We start from the raw sequence: 22,215 nt of genomic DNA on the forward strand, positions 1-22,215 counted from the left end.
TCTTCATAGACTGGGATGATCTCCTCACAAGCAGCAGATATTTATAGGTCCCCTTTCCTGTTCTAAGCACTCCATAGGCTCTTGTGAACACACAGGAGGCCAAAAGATGGGTAACCCTTTCCAGGATGGCTGGCTAAGCCAGGTGAGCGTGTCCTCACCGCTTTCCTGGACACCTCCAATGTGTGATTTCTCCTTGCAAATGAATGGGATGAATTTAGGGAAAAGATGGGTGCAAAGAGTTGATCCTCCTTCTTCCTCTTCCTCTCTGCAGATGGGGACAGAAATGCTGCTGGGACAGAGGTGATCTACCTGAGAAGCAAAATGCAGCAGCCCCATGGCTGCCACTTGACTGGGTGAAGAAGAAACCATTTCTCATTGTCCACTGGTGTTGACCACACGTTTAATCCTGGACCTGAGATCACTTAAGAGCGCTTCAGTGGTCCCTGATATTATTCCCTTTTTAGTGGCTTGGTAGCTGGGGCACAGAAAAGTTTGCAAAGCGGAGACCGGACCACAACAGCATCCCAATCCATGCCCCAGTCTCTGCCCTGCAGCTTTCCTATACCCCTTCCTGCCCTGCCCTGCTGAAAAGCTGCTGGGCCAGGAGGAGGACACTGGGTCCTCAGGCGTGGTAATGGCTGGGGACAACCCACGCTCACCGTCAGCTCATGATTTCCATACCTGCTTGAATACCAGCTCCTGATTTCATTTCCGTACCTGTTTGAAAATAAAGCAAGTGTCCACAGCCTTGCACGGCCCAAGCGCACACATCAGTCCTGAGCGCTCAGCCCTCTGCTCCGCCTCCTGCTCCGAGCACAGGGATGTCCCCGTGAAGGGGATGTCCTCTGCCACCCTACAGCAGCCTCAGCCACCCTACGGTGTCCCCGTGCCCAGGGCAGGGGTGTCCCTAGCAGGGATCTCGATGTGGAGCCGGCTGTGGACTTGGATGCTGAGGAGCAGGCTTGGATCCGGCCACCCTCCGCCAGGACCCAGGCTCCTGCTGACTGGCAGAGAACCTGGAAAAACCACTGGCTCTGTTTGCATTGGAAGAAGCCCAAGGCTAATTTTAAGGGGTTCATTTAGCTCTGATCTAATCTGGACGGCAGCCTCGCTTATAAATCATGGCTTAATGAGAGCACTCCACCTGCCTGCCCTGGCATTTAATATAATAGAAGAGGACTGGAGTTCCTCCAGGAGCTAAGCGTTCATCACAAAAGCCATCACCCTCCCTTGCTATGGAGAGTGGAAATCCCCTGGCCATCCCCTCGGGATTGCTTGAGGTGCCTCTGAGGCTGGTTGGGTAAGCCCAGCCCTGCAGAACACATGCTGGCATGGTGGCTGGTGGCCTGGGTGGAGGGATGCCACCAGCCCAAACATCTTCCTCTGTGCTCTGTGGAGCAGTGGGGTCTGGAGGGAGCAGCCATTCCTGTTTCTCCAAGGCTATAATTTATCCACCAGCCTGTGCAGTGGCATCACCCTGTGCTGTGGGGCAGGGAGTGAGGGGTGCAGGATTGTCCCGTGCACTCCAGCTTTAGCAGGATGGGTAAAATCAGGTAATACTGCATCAAGCAGAGACTTTGCAGGGCTTGTCTCACCTCCTCACCTCTGCCAGCACCAGGAACCCTAAAGATACAATCTATATCTAGCATGGCTGGAGCATTCTCATCGTCCTTCCTAACTTCCTCTTTGATATCCCAAGAGCTTTCTGAGCTCCTCTTGCATCTCACAGAATCTCCCCACATCCAGAAGCTAATCCCCATGCCCAACAGCCCCACCGGCTCCCCAGCGATGCCCACCTTGCTCTTTGAGCCGGATGATCTCCGTGTCAGAGCCAAAGCTGTTCCAGGCAGTGCAGTTATAAATGGTTTGGAAATCAGCCCGGACAATGTTGCTGATGGTCAGCGTGGAGATGACGCCCTCATCCGTGCTCACCGTCTCCACTGTATAGCGTCCGGATGTCCCAGACTCCAGCACGTTCTCCTTCCAGGACCAAGCCTGTCAAGCGAGAGAAGGGTCAGCCTGGGGCAGGTCTGCCCACTGTAGGGCACCTAAAGGTGCTGGAGGCACCCACCGTGCCCATGGGATGCTACTCACAATTCGGTCCGGTGGCGGGGTGCTGCGGATGAAGCACTTGATCTGCCCTTTCTGGCCGTGCAGGGCATGCTGCGTCTGGGTGCTGGAGATGATGGGTGGCCCTGGGAGAGATAGGAGAGAGCTTCTGGCATCTCGCATGGGTGGCTGCAATACAAGGTGCTGGTGGTGACGGGGAGGTGTGTTAGCAGAGCCACAGAGGGGCATCGGGATGCCCCTTTGAGGGGATACATGGAGCAGCAGCTCCCTTGCCTCCTGTGATGCTCCCCAGAGGCTTAAGGAAGCAGCAGGAGGGCAGAAGGAGGCACTGACAGATGGATGCTGCCTGGAAGACAGCATCAATGACCTGCAACCAGCCTGACTGATGTCCTAGAGGGATTTCTGCAGGAAAACCCCACACCACTCTAGGATTCTATGACTCTGTGCCCAAGCTGGCAATGTCAGCTCGCTTTGGCCTTCACTCCCCATGTCTGGTGCAAGAACCCTGCCAACAGCTACACGGGACAAACAGATGGCCCTAAGTATGTGCTGGGGCTTTATTCTCCTGGATGTGACATGTGATGGGAACCCTTTGGGTCCCGTCATCCTCTAAGGGTGGCACAAGGCATGCAGGATGAGCTTTTTGGCTAGCTAAACACATGCTAGGTGATCCTCCTGATTACTGATGAACCCAACGCCACAGTAGAGCACAGTAGAGTCAAAAGCAATGCTGGGATCTGTAGACGAGGCCTAAATAATGATAATAAAAACATCTCTGTGTTTTAATGGTTGTATGTGACTTATAAATTCTGGAAGCACTCCAAGACTGGGTGATGGTGGAGAAAAATGGCTTAATAATCATTAGAAGACTCATTTTCCCCAAGGCGAGTGGATTTTAAATGGCACAAATGCCAATGGCTTTGGGTTTTATTATTGCTTCAGGAGTTCAGAGACGAAGGCTTATCATCCTGATAATAGTGTATGACTAAAGACCATTTGTGAGATGAACATGCTCAGAAATAATAGCATGAAGTTGCAGCCTCTTCACATTTGGGGCCGGTGTTTGATTCTCCATCAGGCTCTGGCTCCTTATGAAGGCTGCCAATCTCCGGCTTGGCGTTCAGTGCTAAGTGTGAGACAGCCCAGAGGCAGGAGAAAGGCTTTAAACAATGTTGCTATGGATATAAATGATGGAGCTATTGGTTGTGGTTATTTTTAGCGTGTCGGTGCCTATTTATTTGTGTGGTCCTGGCGGCTGCTGACTTGGGAGCTTTGGAGCAAAGAAAGCGTGGTTGAGACTTCTCCATCCTGCTTGAGTCCATCTGAACCTTTCCTTCCCAGACCTTGCAACCTTGGCAATGGTTCGGCAACAGAGTTTGATTTAAATCCTTGCTTCCTGCCACGGGCAGGGACACCTTCCACTAGAGCAGGTTGCTCCAAGCCCGTGTGTCCCACCTGGCCTTGAACACTGCCAGGGATGGGGCAGCCGCAGCTTCTCTGGGCACCCTGTGCCAGCGCCTCATAGTAAAGAACTTCTTCCTTATATCTAACCTAAATCTCCCCTGTTTCAGTTTGAACCCATCACTCATTGTCCTATGGCTATGGTGTCTGATGAAGAGCCCCTCTCCAGCATCCTTGTAGCCCTGTTCAGACACTGGAAGCTGCTCTGAGGTCTCCACACAGCTTCTCTTCTCCAGGCTGAACAGCCTCACCCTTCTCAGCCTGGATAACGCATCCACAGCCTGTACTCCAGACAATCCTGCTGTGAAGGTGATCTTGAGGTGCTTCTCCTACCATGGTGAGAGCTGCAACCAGGCTTGCGTGCAGTCAGGAGCATCGAGAGGCTTTGGCTCGCGCGGGGGCTGTAAATCCAACTGATTTATGACGGCACCAACAGCTCCTCGCTTACTTCTTGCCTCTGCTCCTCCTGCCCTGCCGAACACTGCTCGTTTGCATTATCCTCCTTCCTATTAACCAGCCTCTGAATCATATCTGCTTCCTTTCAGGCTGGTGGCCTCACACCCTGGCACAGGGATGGGCTGCTCTCTGCAGCCACAGAGCTGGCTAGAAGACTGCGGTGGGGAGCGCAGGAGGATGCTCTCCCACCCCAGGATCCTGCTGCTGTGATTCCTGACAGCACTGAGAGCATAAGGGCCACCGCAGAGGGATTGCAGGCTCAGATGAGGAACCCTCAGTTGGGGTCTCTGGGCTTTCAGTGGCATGAATCAGCCCCTCTGAAGCCCATGTGCACTGATCAGAGTCTGTGCAGCTTGCCCAGAACAGACACTTCTAAATGCCTAATTTTAGTGTGACGAATCCCAGCCCACGGAGGAAGGCACCTGGTAATACCGAGACAATTGTATCACCCTCTGGATTTAAAATCACTTGAAAATACGAGGCATTCAACTTCCCTTTCAAATTACAGCAGGAAAGACTTTCAGCAGAATTCATTAGCAGGATTAGACCCACTGTGCCGTGCTCTGGAGCTGGAGACCTCCTCTCAACCTGCACCCTTGTGCTTGGTGGATGTAGGGCATAGGGATGCTGCTCTGAGGCTGGTCTACCTTGGTTCTCCTTGGTTGCCCCTTGATGTGGGGTCCAACGCATTGCATCCTTGGGGTTGCAGCAGACCGCAGTGTCAAATGCACATCCCACCAGGATGGGATGCTGCAGGCAAGCTGCTCCTGGGAGATGCTCAAAGCACAGCAGTGAGCCTTATGGCACATGTTGTATTTGCTCCCCCATCAGCTCTGCAAGGTGAAAAGCTCAGCAGTGGTGTAAGATGCAAAACTCTTCCCTATGCCACACGCTCCAAATGGCCCCGAGCCTGCTGAGCACGTTGCCTGTGTTGAAGGCATCTGCGTGCCTGGTAGGTGTCAGGAAAGGAGCAGGTTCTATGTTTGTGCTAATTTGTTGCTTTGTTTTCCATAATCAAGCTTAATTGTAATTAAAACCCAGCAGCCGGTGGCGAAGAATCATGCAGGCGCCGAGGAGCCCAGTCAAAGTCAAGGGAGTAGTAGGTTTTCAGTCGCCTGCTGTGCTGCCCTTGGCTTCCCTTTCTAGTGTTATAGAATCTCATAGTTTGGTTGAAAGGGATCTTCAAAGGTCGGCCAGTCCAACCCCACTGCAGCGAGCAGGCACATCTTCAGCTAGACCAGGTTGCTCAGAGCCCTGTCCAGCCTGACCTTGGATGCTTCTAGGGATGGGGCATTCACCTATCTGCGTCATCTGCATTTAAAATGCTGCTGCCTGTGCTGCTTCCCTGCTCATTTTCTTCTCTTTGTGACAGCGAGCGGGGACTGAAGCCTGCCAGTTTGTCATGCAGGTGAGAGACAATGTAAAATTCATACTCTATTTATACCATTCACAGCCTGCCTGGCTCTTTCCCTCCCATATTTAGGTTGGAATTTGTTATCGGCTGCTGTGTGGTCCTGGCAGGGTCATCATCAAACTCCAGAGCTCTGAAGTGCTCCCCAACTAACTCCTGAGCTTAGGTGCAGGTCCAGGACACATCCTGAGCCCCAAGCAGCTGTGAAGGAGCTATATAGCACCACCGGCTCTCATAGGCACCCTCACGTGGGCCCTGGGAGAGTGATTAGGCTGCTGCTGTTAGATCCAGGCTCAATTCTTAGCTCTCTGACTGTACAACAGAAACAACAGTGCTCTCTGACCTTGCAAGGGTTTTGCAAGATAAATCTATTGAAGATTTAAAGATGCCAGCTCCCAGCTACTCAATAAACCCCTGTTGATAATAAGGAACATAGATAATGTTGGGGATTTTTGCTTTAACCCATGCGTCTCCAGGAGAACGAACACAAAATCCAATTCATTCACATTGCTTGCAGGGCAGAACCCTTCCCTCACCCAGCTGTGGGTGGGGTTTGCTCTGAAAGCTAATATCCAAGGAGACAGTTTGGCAATGAGAGTGGTATATGAGACAGCAATAAGGGGCTGAGACAGAATAGCCATAGGGAAGCAAGAGGTACCGTTGACAGTGAGCGTCACCTCCCGCTCGCCTGCGCCCACCCGCGGCACCACAGCTCGGCACACGTATTTCCCAGCATCTTCCTGGCGGACGGACTTCAGGGTCAGCTTGTTCTCATTGCTCAGGACCTGGAAGAGAGGAGGGGGTTCCTCTGCAGCAGCAATGGCACTGATTATCAGCCTCTCCCAGATGGGATTCCAGGATAGTGCACAGCTCATTTTCCAGCCTGCCATCCAAAATCCTGCCTCATGGATGCACCCATGCTTCCATCCAAAATAGTACAAAGGCAATAATGCCTTTACTGCTTAATACGTTTCTCTGGACTAACTGGGGACTCTCACTGTTGGCTTGCAATGCCACATTGTCCCCTCCTTTTGGAGGACCATCACAAGTCCAGCCAGGAACTTCCAGCCCATAGGTATGGGCTTTGCTCCATGTGGAGCATCATGCAGCACCTCATGCCCTGAATATGCCATTCCCCACCACCCCAGCAGCAGTTCTTACCACTCCTGAGCCTCGCTTCATCCAGACGATGGTGAGAGATGGGTTCCCGATCCAGGCACAGTTGAAGATCGCGTCTGAGCCCAGGTCAACGAGCAGGGACTGAGGTTCTGTCGCCATCCTGGGCCCAACTGCACAGAGGAGATCGGAGTTACCTCCCAGTGATGGGCTGTATCAACCAGAAACCCTCAAACCAAAGAGGTCACTGTGTCAGAGGAAGCAGCAGTAGGTCTTGCTGGACCTATGGGTCACAGACACATAAAACCCAGCAAGTCCTTGTCACCCCAGGCAAGTCAGACCTGGCCGTGTCCCCTTCCTATTAATTTTCAGCCTCAGCCTCAAGCTGACCCATCACTTACAGTAGACGTCCACAGTCCTGCTGATGTTTGTGCTTCCCAGTGCATTGGTGACTTCGCAGGAGACAGGCTCAAAGAAGAAGGTGTGATCCACGATGGTTTCGTAGAAGTCACCGGATGCTTCTTTTATCACCTGGCCCTTTTTTGCCCACCTATTGAAAAAGAAAGAGCATCATGATGGTGCTGTTCTGTGTCATTCATGTGCATGGTGGGGAAGACCCACAGGTTGCAGTGCTGGGGGGCAGCACATCACCACCTGCTGCTGCCCTGGGCTTTAGGACAGACATGTGCTTGTCCTCCATATCATCCACCTCCCCAGGGATGCAGGGACAGCCAGAGGTTTTGGAGAGATTACAGAAAACTGATGTGTACATAGATCCCTACCGAAACCTTTCCAAAATAAACCCAAATTGCCATTTCCCTATGAGAGCCTGTTTCACTGGAAATGCACCTCGTTCCTTAAGAGTGTGGGGCATAGATGGAAGACCTCAACGACAGGAGGGATGTGACATGGACAGTCTCTGCTAATGGGGAACTGCAGAGCCAGGAGAGCAGTCTCTTCCCGAACAACCCAACAACCACTGGTCCTTCCACATCAAACAGCTAAAAACCGTTTCAGTTTCCTCTCACTTTCACCCTTTTCTTCCTTTTATTTTTTTCTAATCAAAGAGAACTTTATCCCTTTAAGGCAGCTGAAATAACATTACCCTGAAAAGCCAAGCTGGCATTTGCAACACTGCAACTTGCAAATTGTCTTGGAGAACAAGCTGTCAACTCAGCACTTGAATTAAGCCGCTGTTTGCCAAACAACGAGCAAATGTGACCTAATGGGGCACCATCTGGCAACCTGCCACTCTGGAGCGGGTGGGAAAGACAGGAGATGCTGTCAGGCGTGTGAAACTCCAGCAGCTCTTTGGGGGAAGGGAAATAAAGCACAGGCAGCAGCCCAGGGAAAACACATATAACCATCCTCCCAAAACAGCTGACAGGTAGATTAGAGGGAAGAGGATTTCCCTGAGGAATCTCTGCCCTCCTCTGGGTGGGTTGGGATGTTAGGGTTGGGGAAGATGCCGGCACTGGGAGCTGGGCTTGTCCCATCAAGCTGCAGAGATGAGCCAGTGGGGTTGTTTTGGTGTCCCTTTCAAGAAGGACAGCAGCTGCTCATGGTCCTTCCATGGGTTTCCTGCTCCTGCCTTTACTGTTCTGCTCTGCTTGTCCTGAACGCTTTGCTATGGGTTCCCCTTGCTGCCCTAAAGGCAACCAAAGACTACTGGAGCTACAGAGAACTCATGAGAGGATCTGCAGGAACAGACGGCTTCCCCAGGTGCCTCTATGGGTCTAGAATGAGAGTTAAGCCTCAAAACACTCTAACAGTGCTGCTAGAGCAAATCCCTTCTGTGACTGAGAGTGTGAATCTAATAGAATGAGGACAGTTGACCTGCAAGGCTTCACCCACCCTCTGATGACACAAGCGTTTTGAGAGATGTATTAGCAGCACAGATGCAGCCGATTTGTAGGCACTAATCTGCCCTCTCATTTCATTTATCTTTGCACCTCTAAGAGATGCTGACTGGCCACTCCGCTTCCCCACCCTCCCCACGCTCCCCCTTCAATAATTAATCAGGAGATGTCACTTCTATTTCTAGGGCTGCGCTTCATGTGTTAATGAGGGAGCTTCCTCCTATGGAAGAACCAGCACAAGCGATACCTCCCAACGGCTGGAATGCTGCATGATGCTTTGGTGACGCCTTTCTCCTTCCAGAGGGAATTGCAGTCCAAGCCAAGGGGTCAGCTGGTGTCAGCATCACACTTCCCTGCCTCCTGATGGGATCTGCCTTTGCCCTGCTGCCTCCCTGCCACAGGAATGATGCTGCGGGGGGTTGGAACTAGATAAGCTTCAAGGTCCCTCCCAACCCAAACCAGTCTGCGATTCTATGAAGCCATTTCCTGGATGCTACAAAGCAAAGCAAAATGGAGAGCAAGGTTTCCAAGAACTGTTTGGCTTTGCAGCATCTTGGGAAAACACAGAGCAACAACCATGGCGTGGTGCTCTATGGATTTGTTCAAACCCCATTGCTTCCACAAAACTGGATTTCCTGAGCGTGGAGATGTGTCACAAACAGCAATTCTTCGTGCTTCAGCAGAGATCAAGCTTCTTGCTCCAGTTTTCCAAGGCTTAACACTGCTAAATCAATGTGGCTGAACAAGCAGTATAGATCTTTTATAATGTCAAATTGGTTTTTAATAGCGACGCCCGATAACCCTCTTGTAAAGCTTCCCATGATGTGCTTGTGGGCAGCCAGAAGGCAAGTTACTCATGCTTTTACAAGCCCATAACATTTCTTGCTCACCTATTAACCTTTCAGTAACTGTTTATAAATAGAATCTGAATAAAACAGAGCTGAGATGCAGAGGATGCTCTATCAGCCCCATTCACCACCTCCACTGCTTCGGCTTTTCATGCACTGGCCTTGTTACAAGGAGCCTGGCCCCAGCTCATCCTAGCACTGCTGAGAGCAGGGGATTCTTTCATTTATATTGCTGCCTTGAAGGTATTTATAGATTGCAAACGTGTCACCCAGAGTCTTTTCCAGACTATATTAATTTACCTGCTTTAGTCTCTCCTCATATGACTCAGCTGCTAACTCAGCTGTCATTTTTTGCTGCTGGTTTCCTTCCTAAGCCAAAGAATATTGCAGGGATTGTAGGAACAGGTCTGTGCAGAGAGGGGCAAGGGTCTGCCCCTGGGGATCTGCCCAAAGGACCTGTTCCTATGATTCCCAGTTACCCAAACTCACCACTTCTCCCCACTATCCCATGTCCTAAGGCCAACACAGACCTTGCCTCCTATCTACTGCTGTCTCTCAGCCCCTTGGGCTTTGCACATAACCTGCTTGTGTTTTCCCTTGGCCTCTTTGGGCCCAGTGCCTCTCAACTCAGTATATTCTGGAAATTGAATCAGCCTGGGTGATGGAGGAGAACAGATTTCAACCAGGAAACAGATATTTGAACCCAGGCTTCAAAGAGGTTATTATGGACAGCACTGAAAAGCCAGTGATTAAAGAATGGGAAAAACCCCGAAACCTTAATGCTTAAAGACAAGGAGGGGACAGGACTTTTCTAAGGAAACATTCTGCATTTTCTGACTACATCGATCGCTACCCAGCTAAGAGTACATGCAAGCAAATAGGAAAGCACGTTTTGGGATACGTTGGCTCAAAGCAGTGCTGTGGCTTGCTTTAGGTCTTCATATCTCAGTGTTTCTTCAGTGACCTGCTCTGATTTCCAAAGGAAAGCAGAAGGAAGCACCTGAGGTCTCAGTGAAGGATACTCAGCCAGGACTCATTCATCACAAAGGGGTTTTACCCTTTCTTATCCCAAAGGATCCCATTTCTGGCTGGGTTTCCAGGCTTGTGGAGCTAACCACATTCGCAACATGCCCTGACAGAGCGTTGGTACATGAAGGAGCATCGCTAGCAATTCGTCTGCCTTAGCGCTGCCCAGGCTCACCATAACAAATAAATTCCTCTGTGTGCTGTACAAGGACTGGTAATTCTTCAACAAACAGCATGTGTGAACAAGCTATTTACTTTACAACCCTTGGAAGGCTGTAGGACTCGTACGTGCTCTTTATAAAGCTCCTCATCACGCCACAGCTCTCACCAGCATCTCCCTGCAGCACAGGAACAACAGGAGGGCATCACAGCACCCACCCTGCAGCACGGGCTCTCTGAACCCTACAACAGCCACCAAGCACTACTCAAACCCATGCTGCAGGCTCCTCAGGAGGTGTTTTTTGCTGTAGCCAGTGGCACATGTGCCCCTTGAAGCAGACCTCATGGCAGATCGGCTGCTCTAGTGGTGTACAACCTGTGGCAGTGGAGTGGATTGTCATTTTTAATTAACAATGCAAAATAAAGCACTTGCTTACCATATAAATCGTGTTTACTAAGAACTACTTAAAACAGACAAATATTTTCTTGGACGCATGTTAATTGCTTAATAAAAGTACAGAGAACACCCACAAATACCTTAAATAAATGCATAGGCTGAGGGAATGAATTAATTAACATTTAATTCCTGGGAAAGGCCATTAATTGCTACAAATAGCTCAGAGAATGGGTTTGTTGCTTTATTGCCAGCAGTACCTTCAACTCCTACTGCTGTAATGTGGAAGTCCCCTCTCATCCTCAAACAAGAGCCGCCCCTGTGTTGGATGCTGCACCCTGCATCCCTCTCCTGTCCCTGTAACCCCAGCATCCTCTATGTGGATGGAGAATGATGGTGTTTCATGAACAATGGAGGTCTGAGATGGGTAGGGACAGCAGATAGCTTGTGCTGGCAGATTGCAGAGCATCTGCCATGAGTGACAACCTTGTAAGAAGTGACAGAGCAAGCAACAAGGCCTGAGCAGTGTCTCGCTACCCCCCTGCATGGCTCCGGAGTGATGCATCATGCACATTATTTCCTTATTAAGAGCAGATTTCCATAATAGTGATCTATGGGGTTATTCCTCTTCTCCTGCTTGCTCCCTCCCTAATGAAGACGTGTGGGACCTGTACAGCTCCTCAGCTGCACATCTGCCATCCTCCCTTCGTGCTGATGCAGCAGGTTCATTTATCAGCCAGCACAGGCAATAGGTAATCTCTCTGCCATCTAAATTACAAGGCTGGGCCTTACAGCTTTGGGTTTAATCAAGTTCAAGGGGGGGCAGAGCCCTGAGCAAAGCACTGAGCATCCTTGCTGATGGCTGGCTGGTCCTCTATGGGCTAGGGGAGCAAAGATGATGGTACCCACCATACCCAAGGAAAGGTTTCCAAGCCTCCAGCTCCCTCCTTGACAAATCTCCATCCATCCATGCACAGTTGTAGCAGTGACGGCCTCTTCCCAAACCCCTTTGTCCCCAGCGCAAGCATCTCTGCTCCACCACAAAGCAAATCTCAGGTCCTAACTGTGAAGATGCTGCATCTCAGAGCAGAGATGCCAACTTTGCTAATCTCCCCGTGCCTATTTCTTTTCCCCTATGTGTTTTTTCTTCAGAAACAAATAAACAGTGGAAAGATTGCAACCTTCTCCCAAATATCAAGAGTTCAGACCTGATGTGATTGCGCTCGCTGTGATACACCTGTTGCTGCTGCTGGGGTTTGATTGTTTTTAAACACTCTGGGGTTTTGATGATAATAGTAACACCTCACTGTGCAGAGGAAGCCTCTGGCTTGATTTCCTATCTAATCTCAGCTTTGGTGTTCCCCCTCCTGACAAGGAAGGGGGCTGGCGATGAGCCTGATTGCTCATCAAACTGCAGTCTTTAAGGGAGGTGCCTGTCTTAGGTGCATCTCCTCCTTCCCATTAGCAAGACCCATGGTTGGGAAATAGCAGTGAGTGCCTGAAGATGTGCAACGGGAATCCAGCTCTTTGGAGAGCAGTGGGGCAGTGATGGGCAGGAACACCCCAGGGTCAGGTCTATGCTGCCTGCGGTGTAGGTACGTGGAAGAACTGGGCTGAGAAGGTTTCTCTCTCTCAGACAACATGATTAAAGCATGTCACCAGCACAGTCTGTACAAGCTGGGTTCATTTTTGGTGAGAAAACAATCAAAACAGCCGTTTTCTAAGCACAGTCAGAACAAACTGGCCACAGAAGTGGTAAGGAAGAAGTAAACAAAGCTGTTAAGTCGCCAATGACTTGACTGATCAACCGTTAAAGCTGCTGCTGAACCGTGCAGACAATCAATGGTATGACCCTAAACGCAGCCCTGGACCAGGCATGACCGGGGCTTGTAGCTGATGCTGCTTGGACCTCTGTGTGTGCCTGACGTACAGGGTGGCCACGGACCCCATGGGTGGCTTGGCCCACTTTTAAGCAGAGATGTTTCCAAGGATGCTGCTTGGGGAATTAGTTACATCAACAATAACTGATGCAATCACCAAATCAGCTCTGGTTTACTGGAGCACAGGGAGAGAAGGAGATGCTAATAACTTCATTCTGCATTTAAACCCCCTTCTTGCCCCTGAAAACTGCAATAAAGGAGCAAGGAGGAATGACGAAACGAAATCCTTCGGCAAAATGGTGCTGAGCTAGGTGCAGCCTCTGTCCCCATCACGGGTCTTTCTTGCACATCCTGCCCCATCATTCAAGGCCAGGCTGGATGCGGGTCTGAGCAACCTGACCAAGTTGAAGATGTCCCTGCTCATTGCATGGCGGTTGGACTACATGACCTTTGAAGGTCCCTTCCAACCCAAACTGTTCTATGATTCTATGGCTCACACCTGGCTGCTCCCTGCCACGTTCCCCACCCTCTGGCATGAAAGCAGAAAAACCTCATACAGAGCTGAAGGCCTCTTAAATCACCGCCTTCCCCGACTCAGAAGCTGTAAGAGGATTCATTATTTATACTGCAGAAACACAAAAGCTTAGCATATTTTAAGCTGTCTGAAACCACTTCAAGGCAACTCTTCCTCTCTCTTCTTTCTTTTTTTTTTTTCTAACAAAACACATTGAGGTGGCTCTGAATCGAGCAGCAGGAGGAAACTCTTCTTCTTCCCAAAGAGAAACTAAAATGGAGGGATTGAGGGAGAGAAAGAGAACAGCCCCCCTTGATCCAGCGTGGGATCACCAAGGAATGCCCCTCAGGGCATGTTCTCTGTGAGATAACCCTTCCACAGGCTATTTCCTGATGATGCATGCAGGTTATGGCAGTAGGAGAGGCGAAGGAGGCATCTCTGCTACTTCATAAGTGCGAGCACATAAGCCATCTCCTACACAGGCAGTGGGACAGGAGGTGCCGAGTGCTGGGTGTCTTTTTCTTTCCTCCTTCTCCCTTTTTCTACATTTTCAGTTTAGTCACAGCATCTCTAATTTCCTTAGATCTGAAGCCACCTCGGGAGACTGGAAGGGAACGATACAGAAGAAAGATGAGAGGGGGAAAAAAAAACCCCGCCAGTAATCTTGTAAAAGTCAGTTTTGAAAAATCAATTTTCTTGTGTGACAAGATTTGCTTAAGGCTTTTCGTTCTGTGAAATCAGCCCATCATCCTGCGGGAACACATGAAGGAAGTGGCAAGTGTGGTTTGGAATAACTCAGATTAAAGACTGCTAAATTAGGCTTGAAAAGCTGCCACCTCTTCTCGCACAGGGATGGGAGATCTGGCCGGAGGGGTCAATGGTGTTCCCTTCCCAGTCTCCAGGAGCATGCCTTGAAGGAGAGGTGACCAATGAGGCCCTCAGAACTCTCAGAACCATAAGGGTGTTTAAAAGAAGTGTTAGCAGCTTTGCTTGATGGCCAACCATAAAGTCTTCTTTAGCACCCAGAGACGTGGGTGCCAAGTTTGCTTGAAATGAGATGCTTTAGAGACAGGTTCACTCCAACGTTGGGAAACTGCAATGCACGGGCAAAGTCTGGATGACAACGCCTGCCTGACGGGATGCTGGTGGTCCAGGCTGGGATGGAGATAGCCACAACCATGATGCACCCTGTTTTAGCAAACCCTTCCAAAACACAACAGCAACCCCCCTCTGCCACCTGGCTCCTTTGGAAAGGCTCCATCCAATGGAGTGGTTTGAGCTTCATCACTCATTTCATTTGGTACCTTTAATCATTTCTACATCAGGGAGTGGTGCTCAAGAGTACAAAGCTCTTTCCCCTCCTCCCCTCCCCTTCCTTTCTCCCTTTCCAGCTGTCAGACTCTCTCCTCTACGCTCTCTCCTAATTAGTTCGAGCTGCCTCCGAACATCTCCCACCCGCTTGTTCCCATTACCCTGACAAGCCAGGGAATGGGAAGACAAATCTCCCCATCCCCACACCTCTGTGAGTGAAGGGAGGCTCTTCCAACCCACCTTCCTGCTCTCAATGGGAGCCGTGTGCCTTGCTGGAGCCCCCTCAGCAGCCCAGCATCACTGCAGGGATATTTATGCCTTTTATTTTACTGTATTTCCCCCTTTCTAAAGCCTGCTTTTCCCTCTCCGCCTGCCACCCAGCGCACTCCGCTCCCTGTCAGAGGGAGCTGGCAGATGGGGCTGATGCATCACAAAGAAGATCTGAAGAATTCATTTCCCCTTATTTCTTTTTCCTTTCCCCAGCTTTCATTTTCACTTCAGAGCAAAGGTCCAGTTGTCTGGGAGGAAGCTACAAAGACAAATCCGGGCAGGAAAACAGAGATAGTGAGGGAAAAATGTTACAGTGCCGATAACTTGAGACCTCTGTGTGCTTTGCATTCATTTCACCCCCCGCTTTAGCTGCATTTTGCTATGTCTATAAATTAGATTTACTCTGTTGCTGCTGTGAAATGCCTCAGGCCCCTTCCCTGCTCCAGCTTCTCTGGCTTCCCTTGCTGAGTTTGGCTGTGGGAGGCAGAAGGAGAGGTGACAGCCCTGCCGAGGGATGGCATATGGACTCACAGCGTCCTGCCGCTGGACAGACGGCAGCCCCGGCCGGAGAAGGAGGAGGGAGCAGATGGGAGCACGGAGGAAGAAGGCACCAAACACAAGGAGACCCCACGCGTTGGCTTATATGAGCATTTTCCCCAAGCTGGAATGAAGGGGGGAGCTGGTTTATGGGGGAGAAGGTCCTAAACCTGCCAAGAAATGCATAACCAGAGTGACCGTTCCACCTGAAGATGCTGAGATGCCTCTTGCCTGGACCAGACATCTGGTGAGCTGGTCCCCACATTATCTCTCTGCAACCCCAGGTCCCCTTGCAGTCCCCAGTGCAGATATCTGGGTATTTTACCCCTGCAAGCATGATACTGAGCCTCATCAACATGGGGACAGTCTGCATACTGCCCATGGACTTCACACCTTGTCTGCGGTCGCTGGCTGCTCTGCAGTGTATTTCAAGCCCTTCAAATATTAATGGAGATGTGATTGTAATTTAATAAGAGCTTAATATTGCAGATCCCCCTTCCTTGGCACAGATTGCTCAGGAAACAAAACTTGGGCCAATTAGGTAGTGGCCTTAGTGATCAGAAGCTCTGGGAGACGCAGGCTACAAGGGGGATGTTCACTTTTATTCTATGCCTTTCATGAATGGGCAGAAGAAAGCAAGCAACATACCAGAAACACCAGCTCCCAGGGGCTTTTTCAAGGCCATCTGAATTTCATATTTAAACATATTGAGGCCTTCAGTGCCAGGATGTGGAAAATGGCCACTTGTCTGCAGGCAGTGCCAGGTGTGTCCATTAAATGGATCATCTGCTACCTCTCTGTCAAAAGTTGCCTATGAAACTCATCACCCTGAATATCTGCATCAGCTTCCTGCAATCATAGAATCACAGACTCAATAATCCCTTCTGCCTATGGAGCTGTGAATGTATTCTGCAGCTAGATGGAAGAGGCAGGGATAACTCTGGTGTCATGGAAGAGCATTAAACTTCCCTGGGCTTTCACAGAGACGTTGTGCAGTCAGAATACCCATAGACCTCTACTTGGGCATGACTTTTGTGAGACAGCAGATCTACCAAAGGGACATGTTGCTCAATGCCCCATCCAACGTGTAGAGGGAAGCTTGGACACTGTCTCCCTTCACGTGCATTTGAGCCCCACTGCCTATGAAGAAAACCTCTTTAAGAAGCAGTTGAGATTGGATTAATATTTGATGAGTGACAGCATGCTGTTGGTTCAAAGATAACACAGTGTTTACAAAGAAGAAGGTCTTTTCTACAGATCAGAGCCCACTGAGCAAACAAACACCCAATGCCCCTGCTGCAAGCCAGAAGTGTTGGTAGTGATGGTGGGACTGGCTCTGAGCTCCACACAACCTGACTAGGCACCTTGTGATGTGCAAAGATGTGGCAGCTCAAGCCCTGACCTGCATCTGCAGCTCCTCAAGCTGGTGGATGCACTAAGATCACCAATATTTAGGCAGTTGATGCCGGAAGATGCCTTAAAATGTCTCCCCCCTTCATGACTGCAAAGGAAACATTATTTGCAAAGGTCTCTTCTAGCCCTGGGGGCGAGAGCACTGCACCAATGTGAAGAGTGAGATATGTGTTATTGCCCTGCCTGCACCAACTCCCCATCGCTCTGCAAATATAATCATCATCAGAGGAGCCCAAAAGGCTGAGGGACTCTGCCTCGTGCAATATTAAACTTCCCCATTTTCTTCTGCCACTTTAAAGATTCTCTTTCTTACTGCAAGTGATAAATAATAACAGCAAAAAAACACCCCACAGACACACAACAGACATCAAAAGCCACAAGAAGATTGGCAAATAGAGAGATCTGAAGTGAGCAAAGAGGAGGCCTGGTTGTGAGTCGGTTCACGTAGCCCCGACTTCTGTTGCTTTCCATTAATTCTACCCGCCATCACAGGTGGCAGAACAACAGCGACAGCTAATTACTCTATTTCCCTTTCTTGCCCGTTTGCTTGCAGCAAAAGAAAGCCAGTAAATTCCCCAATTCCCCCCTCCCCATCCCAGAACTGCCCATTGAGATGCACTGTTAAAGGAAGACGAGGCAGCTGCAGTTTGCCCACACATATGCTCACTGCCCGGTGGAGCCGTTTGCTGCCGCTGCTCCTCCAGCCTGGCACGGTGGCTGCATGATGCTCTGCCTGCAGATGAGCTGGCAGAGGCCGGCAGCGGCTCCAGGGGAAGGGAGAAGAAGGAGCATCTTTCCCAGGAACACCAGGGAGCCTCTTTGGGCTTTCAACCCCATGTCTATGGTGCTAATGTATATGGAACACATCCATGGAAGTGATGCCAAAAAGCCTGGGTCCCTCAAGCCTGCCTTGAGCTGCACAGGCAGCAGCAAGGAGCTGTGGAGCAATGGGCTGAGCTGCTCTTTAGGTGCAAAGGGAACATGCTTTCAGTTGGAGGTGGGATAAACCAGAGCCAGATGGGGTATATGACCCTGCAGAGGCCATAAGGATACATCTATGTGATGAGCAGCAAAACATGTAACTGAGCAAAACCCCTGCTACCAGGGTTAGCTCATTCCTATGGCAAAACCCCTGCTTACACACCTTGCCAGCCCTCTGCCTGCCTCCTTCCCCTTGCTTTTGGTGACACTGGCCTGTCCCACATCCCAAAGTGAGCGACAGCCTAGGTGACACTGTGGGGTAACAAACCCCCCTGGGGAAATGATGCTCCTCATCAAGGAATCCTTGCTGCCAGTGAGGGACTGCTATTTCAGCTCCAGCCTCGGCTGTGGGATAACCTCAGCTAGGAGAAAGAGCTGTCTCCAGCAAAGCACACCCTGCCGGCCCCCCAACATCAGTGAATTTTAAGGCAGAGGGGTTCAGGCTTTTTCTCCCCTTAGAAAATGCCACTGAAGCTAAATCTATAGGGGAAAGCTGTCAGTTTTGACAAGATGTCATTAACCACCCCAAAGAAGAGAAGATGCGTTACAGGCTGTAACTTTCCACACTGGCCCTGCGAGCAGATCACTCCAAGGTCTCCTTTCTAACCAGGTTTTGCATTGAAACCCCCATGTATGTGATGTATTATATAAGAGACCAAGAGAAAAGCTCTTCAGAAAAGAGAAGATGCCTTGATTGAATCAAAACGACTTTCTCTATGGGGGTGTGCGTGGGGATTTTTACCCTCTGGGAAACTGTTGAATATGGTTTCTTTTCCCTAAGGAAAAGAGTGAGGGGTCTGTGCTGGTCAGCAGGACCAGCAGCTTCTTGCTAATGAGGAACACAGTTCATGGGTGCTTCCCAGCTGAGCATCTTTGGGTGAGATGCTGGACCTCGCCTGCTTTACCTAGCCAGAAGAACCTGGGGTACAAACTCAACGCAAAACTCATCACCAAATCAAACTCAAGCAAGGTGAACCTGGCTGTGGATTTATGCCCAGAAAAGGGGATTTATGTTGTTCAGACCTTTTTTTTAATTTGTGTTCAGAGCTGTTTACTGTCAAACATATTGGGAGGTATTAAAAGTAAATGTTGTCTGAAGACCAAGATGTGCTATCTCTACCTGAGGATGAGGGAAGACATAGGATGTATGTTAGAGTGGGGAAAGAAATCACACTTTCTCTCTATTGTTTGGTTTTAAGGCAGAATAAGCTCATTTTCACCACTGACAGGGTCTCACGTGGCTCTGGGGATGACACTGAGCTCATGTTCTGCCTTTTCACGCCTCCAATATCCCAGTTCCGAGGCTTTACACATCCCACACCCCTGCACCCACATTCCTTCCCAGTCAATGATTCCTTCCCAGGTGCAGGGGGCTTCTTGCTTGGATATCCTACTCCAAAGGACTCCAAGCTTCAGTGCTGGAGCATCTGCCATCTTTACATAGTGAAGAGCTTTGGGATCTTTAGGAAGGAAAATGAATCCCCCCCAATCAATCAGAGTCATTAAGCGGAAGGAAGCCCTGCTGAGTGCGGCTGAATTCCATTTGCTCATCACCGTGGTAGGGAAGAAGTGTGGTGTTAACGCGTTAAGGGAACTTCAGACAGGAGAAAACAGAAGAGCTGCTTGAATTTTCATGCCTTTTTTTTGGTTTTGCCCTAAAAGAAATCCCTTTATGAGGAAGCATAACCTGAAAAAACCCTGCAATTAATTCTGAGAGGGGAGTCCCTCACAAAACCACTCACGGCAAAGAAATAACCCCAGTGCTCAGGCAACAGGAAGGGTGACAAGACATGTGGCCTCTGGATGGATGAGAAGGGCAGAAGAGGGCTGCGGGTGGCATTTGCAGCTACAAGAGAGAGCAAAACCCAGCACTAACGAGACAGCACTGAAGAGGGGAGACGTGTGGTGGGTCCATCTGCTGCTTGGTGGGGAAAAGCAGCTCAGCATTGCTTTGCGATGTACACAGAGGCTGGAAACAGCTAAAAGGAAGGAGGAAATGCAAACTGGAGCCTTCAAGGCTGCTCCAGTGCACAAGGATGCTGTGAAAGCCTCTGTTGCTGAGGATCAGGTCTTTCATAGAATCATAGGTTAGGGTTGGAAAGGACCTTAAGATCATCCAGTTCCAACCCCCCTGCCATGGGCAGGGACACCTCACACTAAACCATGCCAGGTCTTTGGAGCAGAAATATTGCCACTGTCTGGTTCCTCAGCCAAAGGCGGTTGTTTTGCCTTTGACTGCACCAGAATCAAGCAAGGCAAGACCCACATGGGACATTCTCCCAGGTACCTCCCCAGCTTGTCATGCGCTTCGTACTGCTCCTAACTGTAAATATGAAAACAGGGCTATTTGTATCTTTGACATTAATTGACTTCTCAAATTAATAACTCTTCTGTGTAACCAGGAACGCAATTACTGCTTTGTTGTGCTGATAGCAGATATCCAGCTGGAAGGAGTTGTTCCTACCAGCAAACTTGATTGTACTAATTAAGCTGTACGAGCCTAACAGGAGGCGGGTCATAGTAACCTGTCCCCGGAGGTGCCTCCTCTGTTATTATCAACCCAGGCTGTTGCAAAGCCAGACCTGATTGTGTGCCTGTGCGTGCATATGCTCCTGACTGCCAGGCAGGAGTGAGGAGCACCCGATCGTAGCCGCATACCCATATTTTTGTCTGCTTAGCTCAAGAAATCTTAGAGAGAATCATCAGAGAATGGTTTGGGTTGGAAGGGACCTTAAAGCTCATCTGGTTCCAACCCCTGCCATGGGCAGGGACACCTTCTACTAGAGCAGCTTGCTCCAAGCCCCGTCCAAACTGCTAGGGATGGGGCAGCCACAGCTTCTCTGGGTACCCTGTGCCAGCGCCTCAGCACCCTATGTATCCCCAGTCAAACCACTTCTGCTCTAACCCCTTCTGAGCTCTGCTCCATGCTGCTGGGGTTAGAGAGGCTTACAGCAGTTGCTGAAGGGTTACACAAAGACAGCAATGGAGTTGCAGTGTTCAAATCATAGAAGAGTATGCAAAAAAGAAACCTGAAAAAAGGAATTTTCCCTTAATAGATTTTTCAGTCGGCATGCTTTGCTCTTTATGTCCCCAAACAGATGGCTCCACCAGCTCCATGCCAGGCCTCTCAATCCACTCCAAAGCGCCAATGAATCTCTGACTGAGGACTGCATGCAGCAGAATGTAGCAGACTGCCTAACGCAAAGGCAATTGCAGTCTCTCAACGTGTAACAACATCATCAAGGTAAAAGCAGCATCAGGGAGCTATCAGAGCAGGGATGCTGGGAAGAGGACCGTGCCACCACAGCTCTGCAGGGAGCAGGGGCTGTGTCTGGCTCCAGCCATAGCATCCCACAGTAGAGGATATGGGGATGAGCTAGAATGACCTCCAAGCAGTGATAAACATGCGAAAGAGTGGAATAGCCACCAAAACCCACAGCCAGCAGCCACTTTACCTGTATTGGGTGACAGCAGGGTTGGCCTTGGCGGAGCAGTGGAACTTCACAGTGTTATCCTCAAGCACCGGCTGTGGCTCCACAGACAAGTTCACCAGGGGTGGGTCTGCAAAGAGACAGAGACAAGCCCATAAGCAACACAAAGACATGATGCAGCATCCCCATGCCTGCTGCCTGCCATGCTTCCAAGCCTGGAAAGCAAGATTCGGTTGTGAGAAAACATGGTAAATGCACTGAGACTCCTTGATGCTGTGCAATAATGTTCAGGGCTGCGTAAGACAGGCTGGTGTCACACACGCCAACGCTTGTCTTGGAGGGCTTCAGTAAATAAGACAGAAAGAGGAAAGACACACACCATTCGATGTAGCATTTCACTTCAAAAACGTTAACGCCGGCTCTGATTCCTGTTTAAGGAAATAAACTTGCCTGCTTTGAAAAGCTCCCATTTAATATCTCGCTGTGTAATGATGATCTTTTGTCTCTCCGCTAACTTGAAAGTGGCATTTGTGCTCTTTCATCAGCCTAATCATCTCTGCCAAGTCCTTATTGGTGTCACAGGCCTCTCGGTTCTTCCAGCTGGTGCTGGTTTCTCTTTTTACATGATAAGCATCTAAACGCTTCAGCAGCAGAAAAATTTAGGAGAGAATTGATGAAAGCAAGTGAGAAGTGAAAAGGGTGCAATGTTTGGATGGGGAATAAGAATATTCAGAGTTGCTTTCAGTTTTCATGATGTCAGGGAGGGGTTTTGGACCTCCAGCTTCAGATTTTAAGGATAGCACATCATTTGAGGGGAAAATGCAGAAAGAAATGGCCTTGTAAGTTCCCCCCTGCAGTCCTGATCCAGCTCTGGGGCAACAACATAAGAGGGATGTGGAGCTGTTGGAACAAGTCCAGAGGAGGCCATGGAGATGCTGCGAGGGCTGGAGCAGCTCTGCTCCGGAGCCAGGCTGAGAGAGCTGGGCTGGGTCAGCCTGGAGAAGAGAAGGCTCCTGAAGGGGAGACCTTAGAGCAGCTCCAGTGCCTAAAGGGGCTGCAGGAAAGCTGGAGAGGGGCT

The 22,215-nt window shown here is 50.0% G+C and overlaps 1 protein-coding gene across 1 annotated transcript in view; it reads right to left on the reverse strand.

Moving 5' to 3' along the window:
* KIRREL3 (kirre like nephrin family adhesion molecule 3) overlaps positions 1-22,215 on the reverse strand; it is a gene marked incomplete at both ends in the record, with an annotated part of 271,688 nt that overhangs the window by 9,127 nt on the left and 240,346 nt on the right. Inside the window, 7 exons of the mRNA XM_080631735.1 lie at positions 682-717; positions 1,797-1,995; positions 2,095-2,195; positions 6,057-6,183; positions 6,560-6,687; positions 6,916-7,064; positions 21,162-21,267. Coding sequence (XP_080487861.1) covers positions 682-717; positions 1,797-1,995; positions 2,095-2,195; positions 6,057-6,183; positions 6,560-6,687; positions 6,916-7,064; positions 21,162-21,267 — 846 coding nt within the window. The remainder of the gene's footprint in view (positions 1-681; positions 718-1,796; positions 1,996-2,094; positions 2,196-6,056; positions 6,184-6,559; positions 6,688-6,915; positions 7,065-21,161; positions 21,268-22,215) is intronic.

Source organism: Psittacula echo, assembly GCF_963264785.1.
Source record: "Psittacula echo genome assembly, chromosome: 18".
Classification (NCBI taxonomy): domain Eukaryota; kingdom Metazoa; phylum Chordata; class Aves; order Psittaciformes; family Psittacidae; genus Psittacula; species Psittacula echo.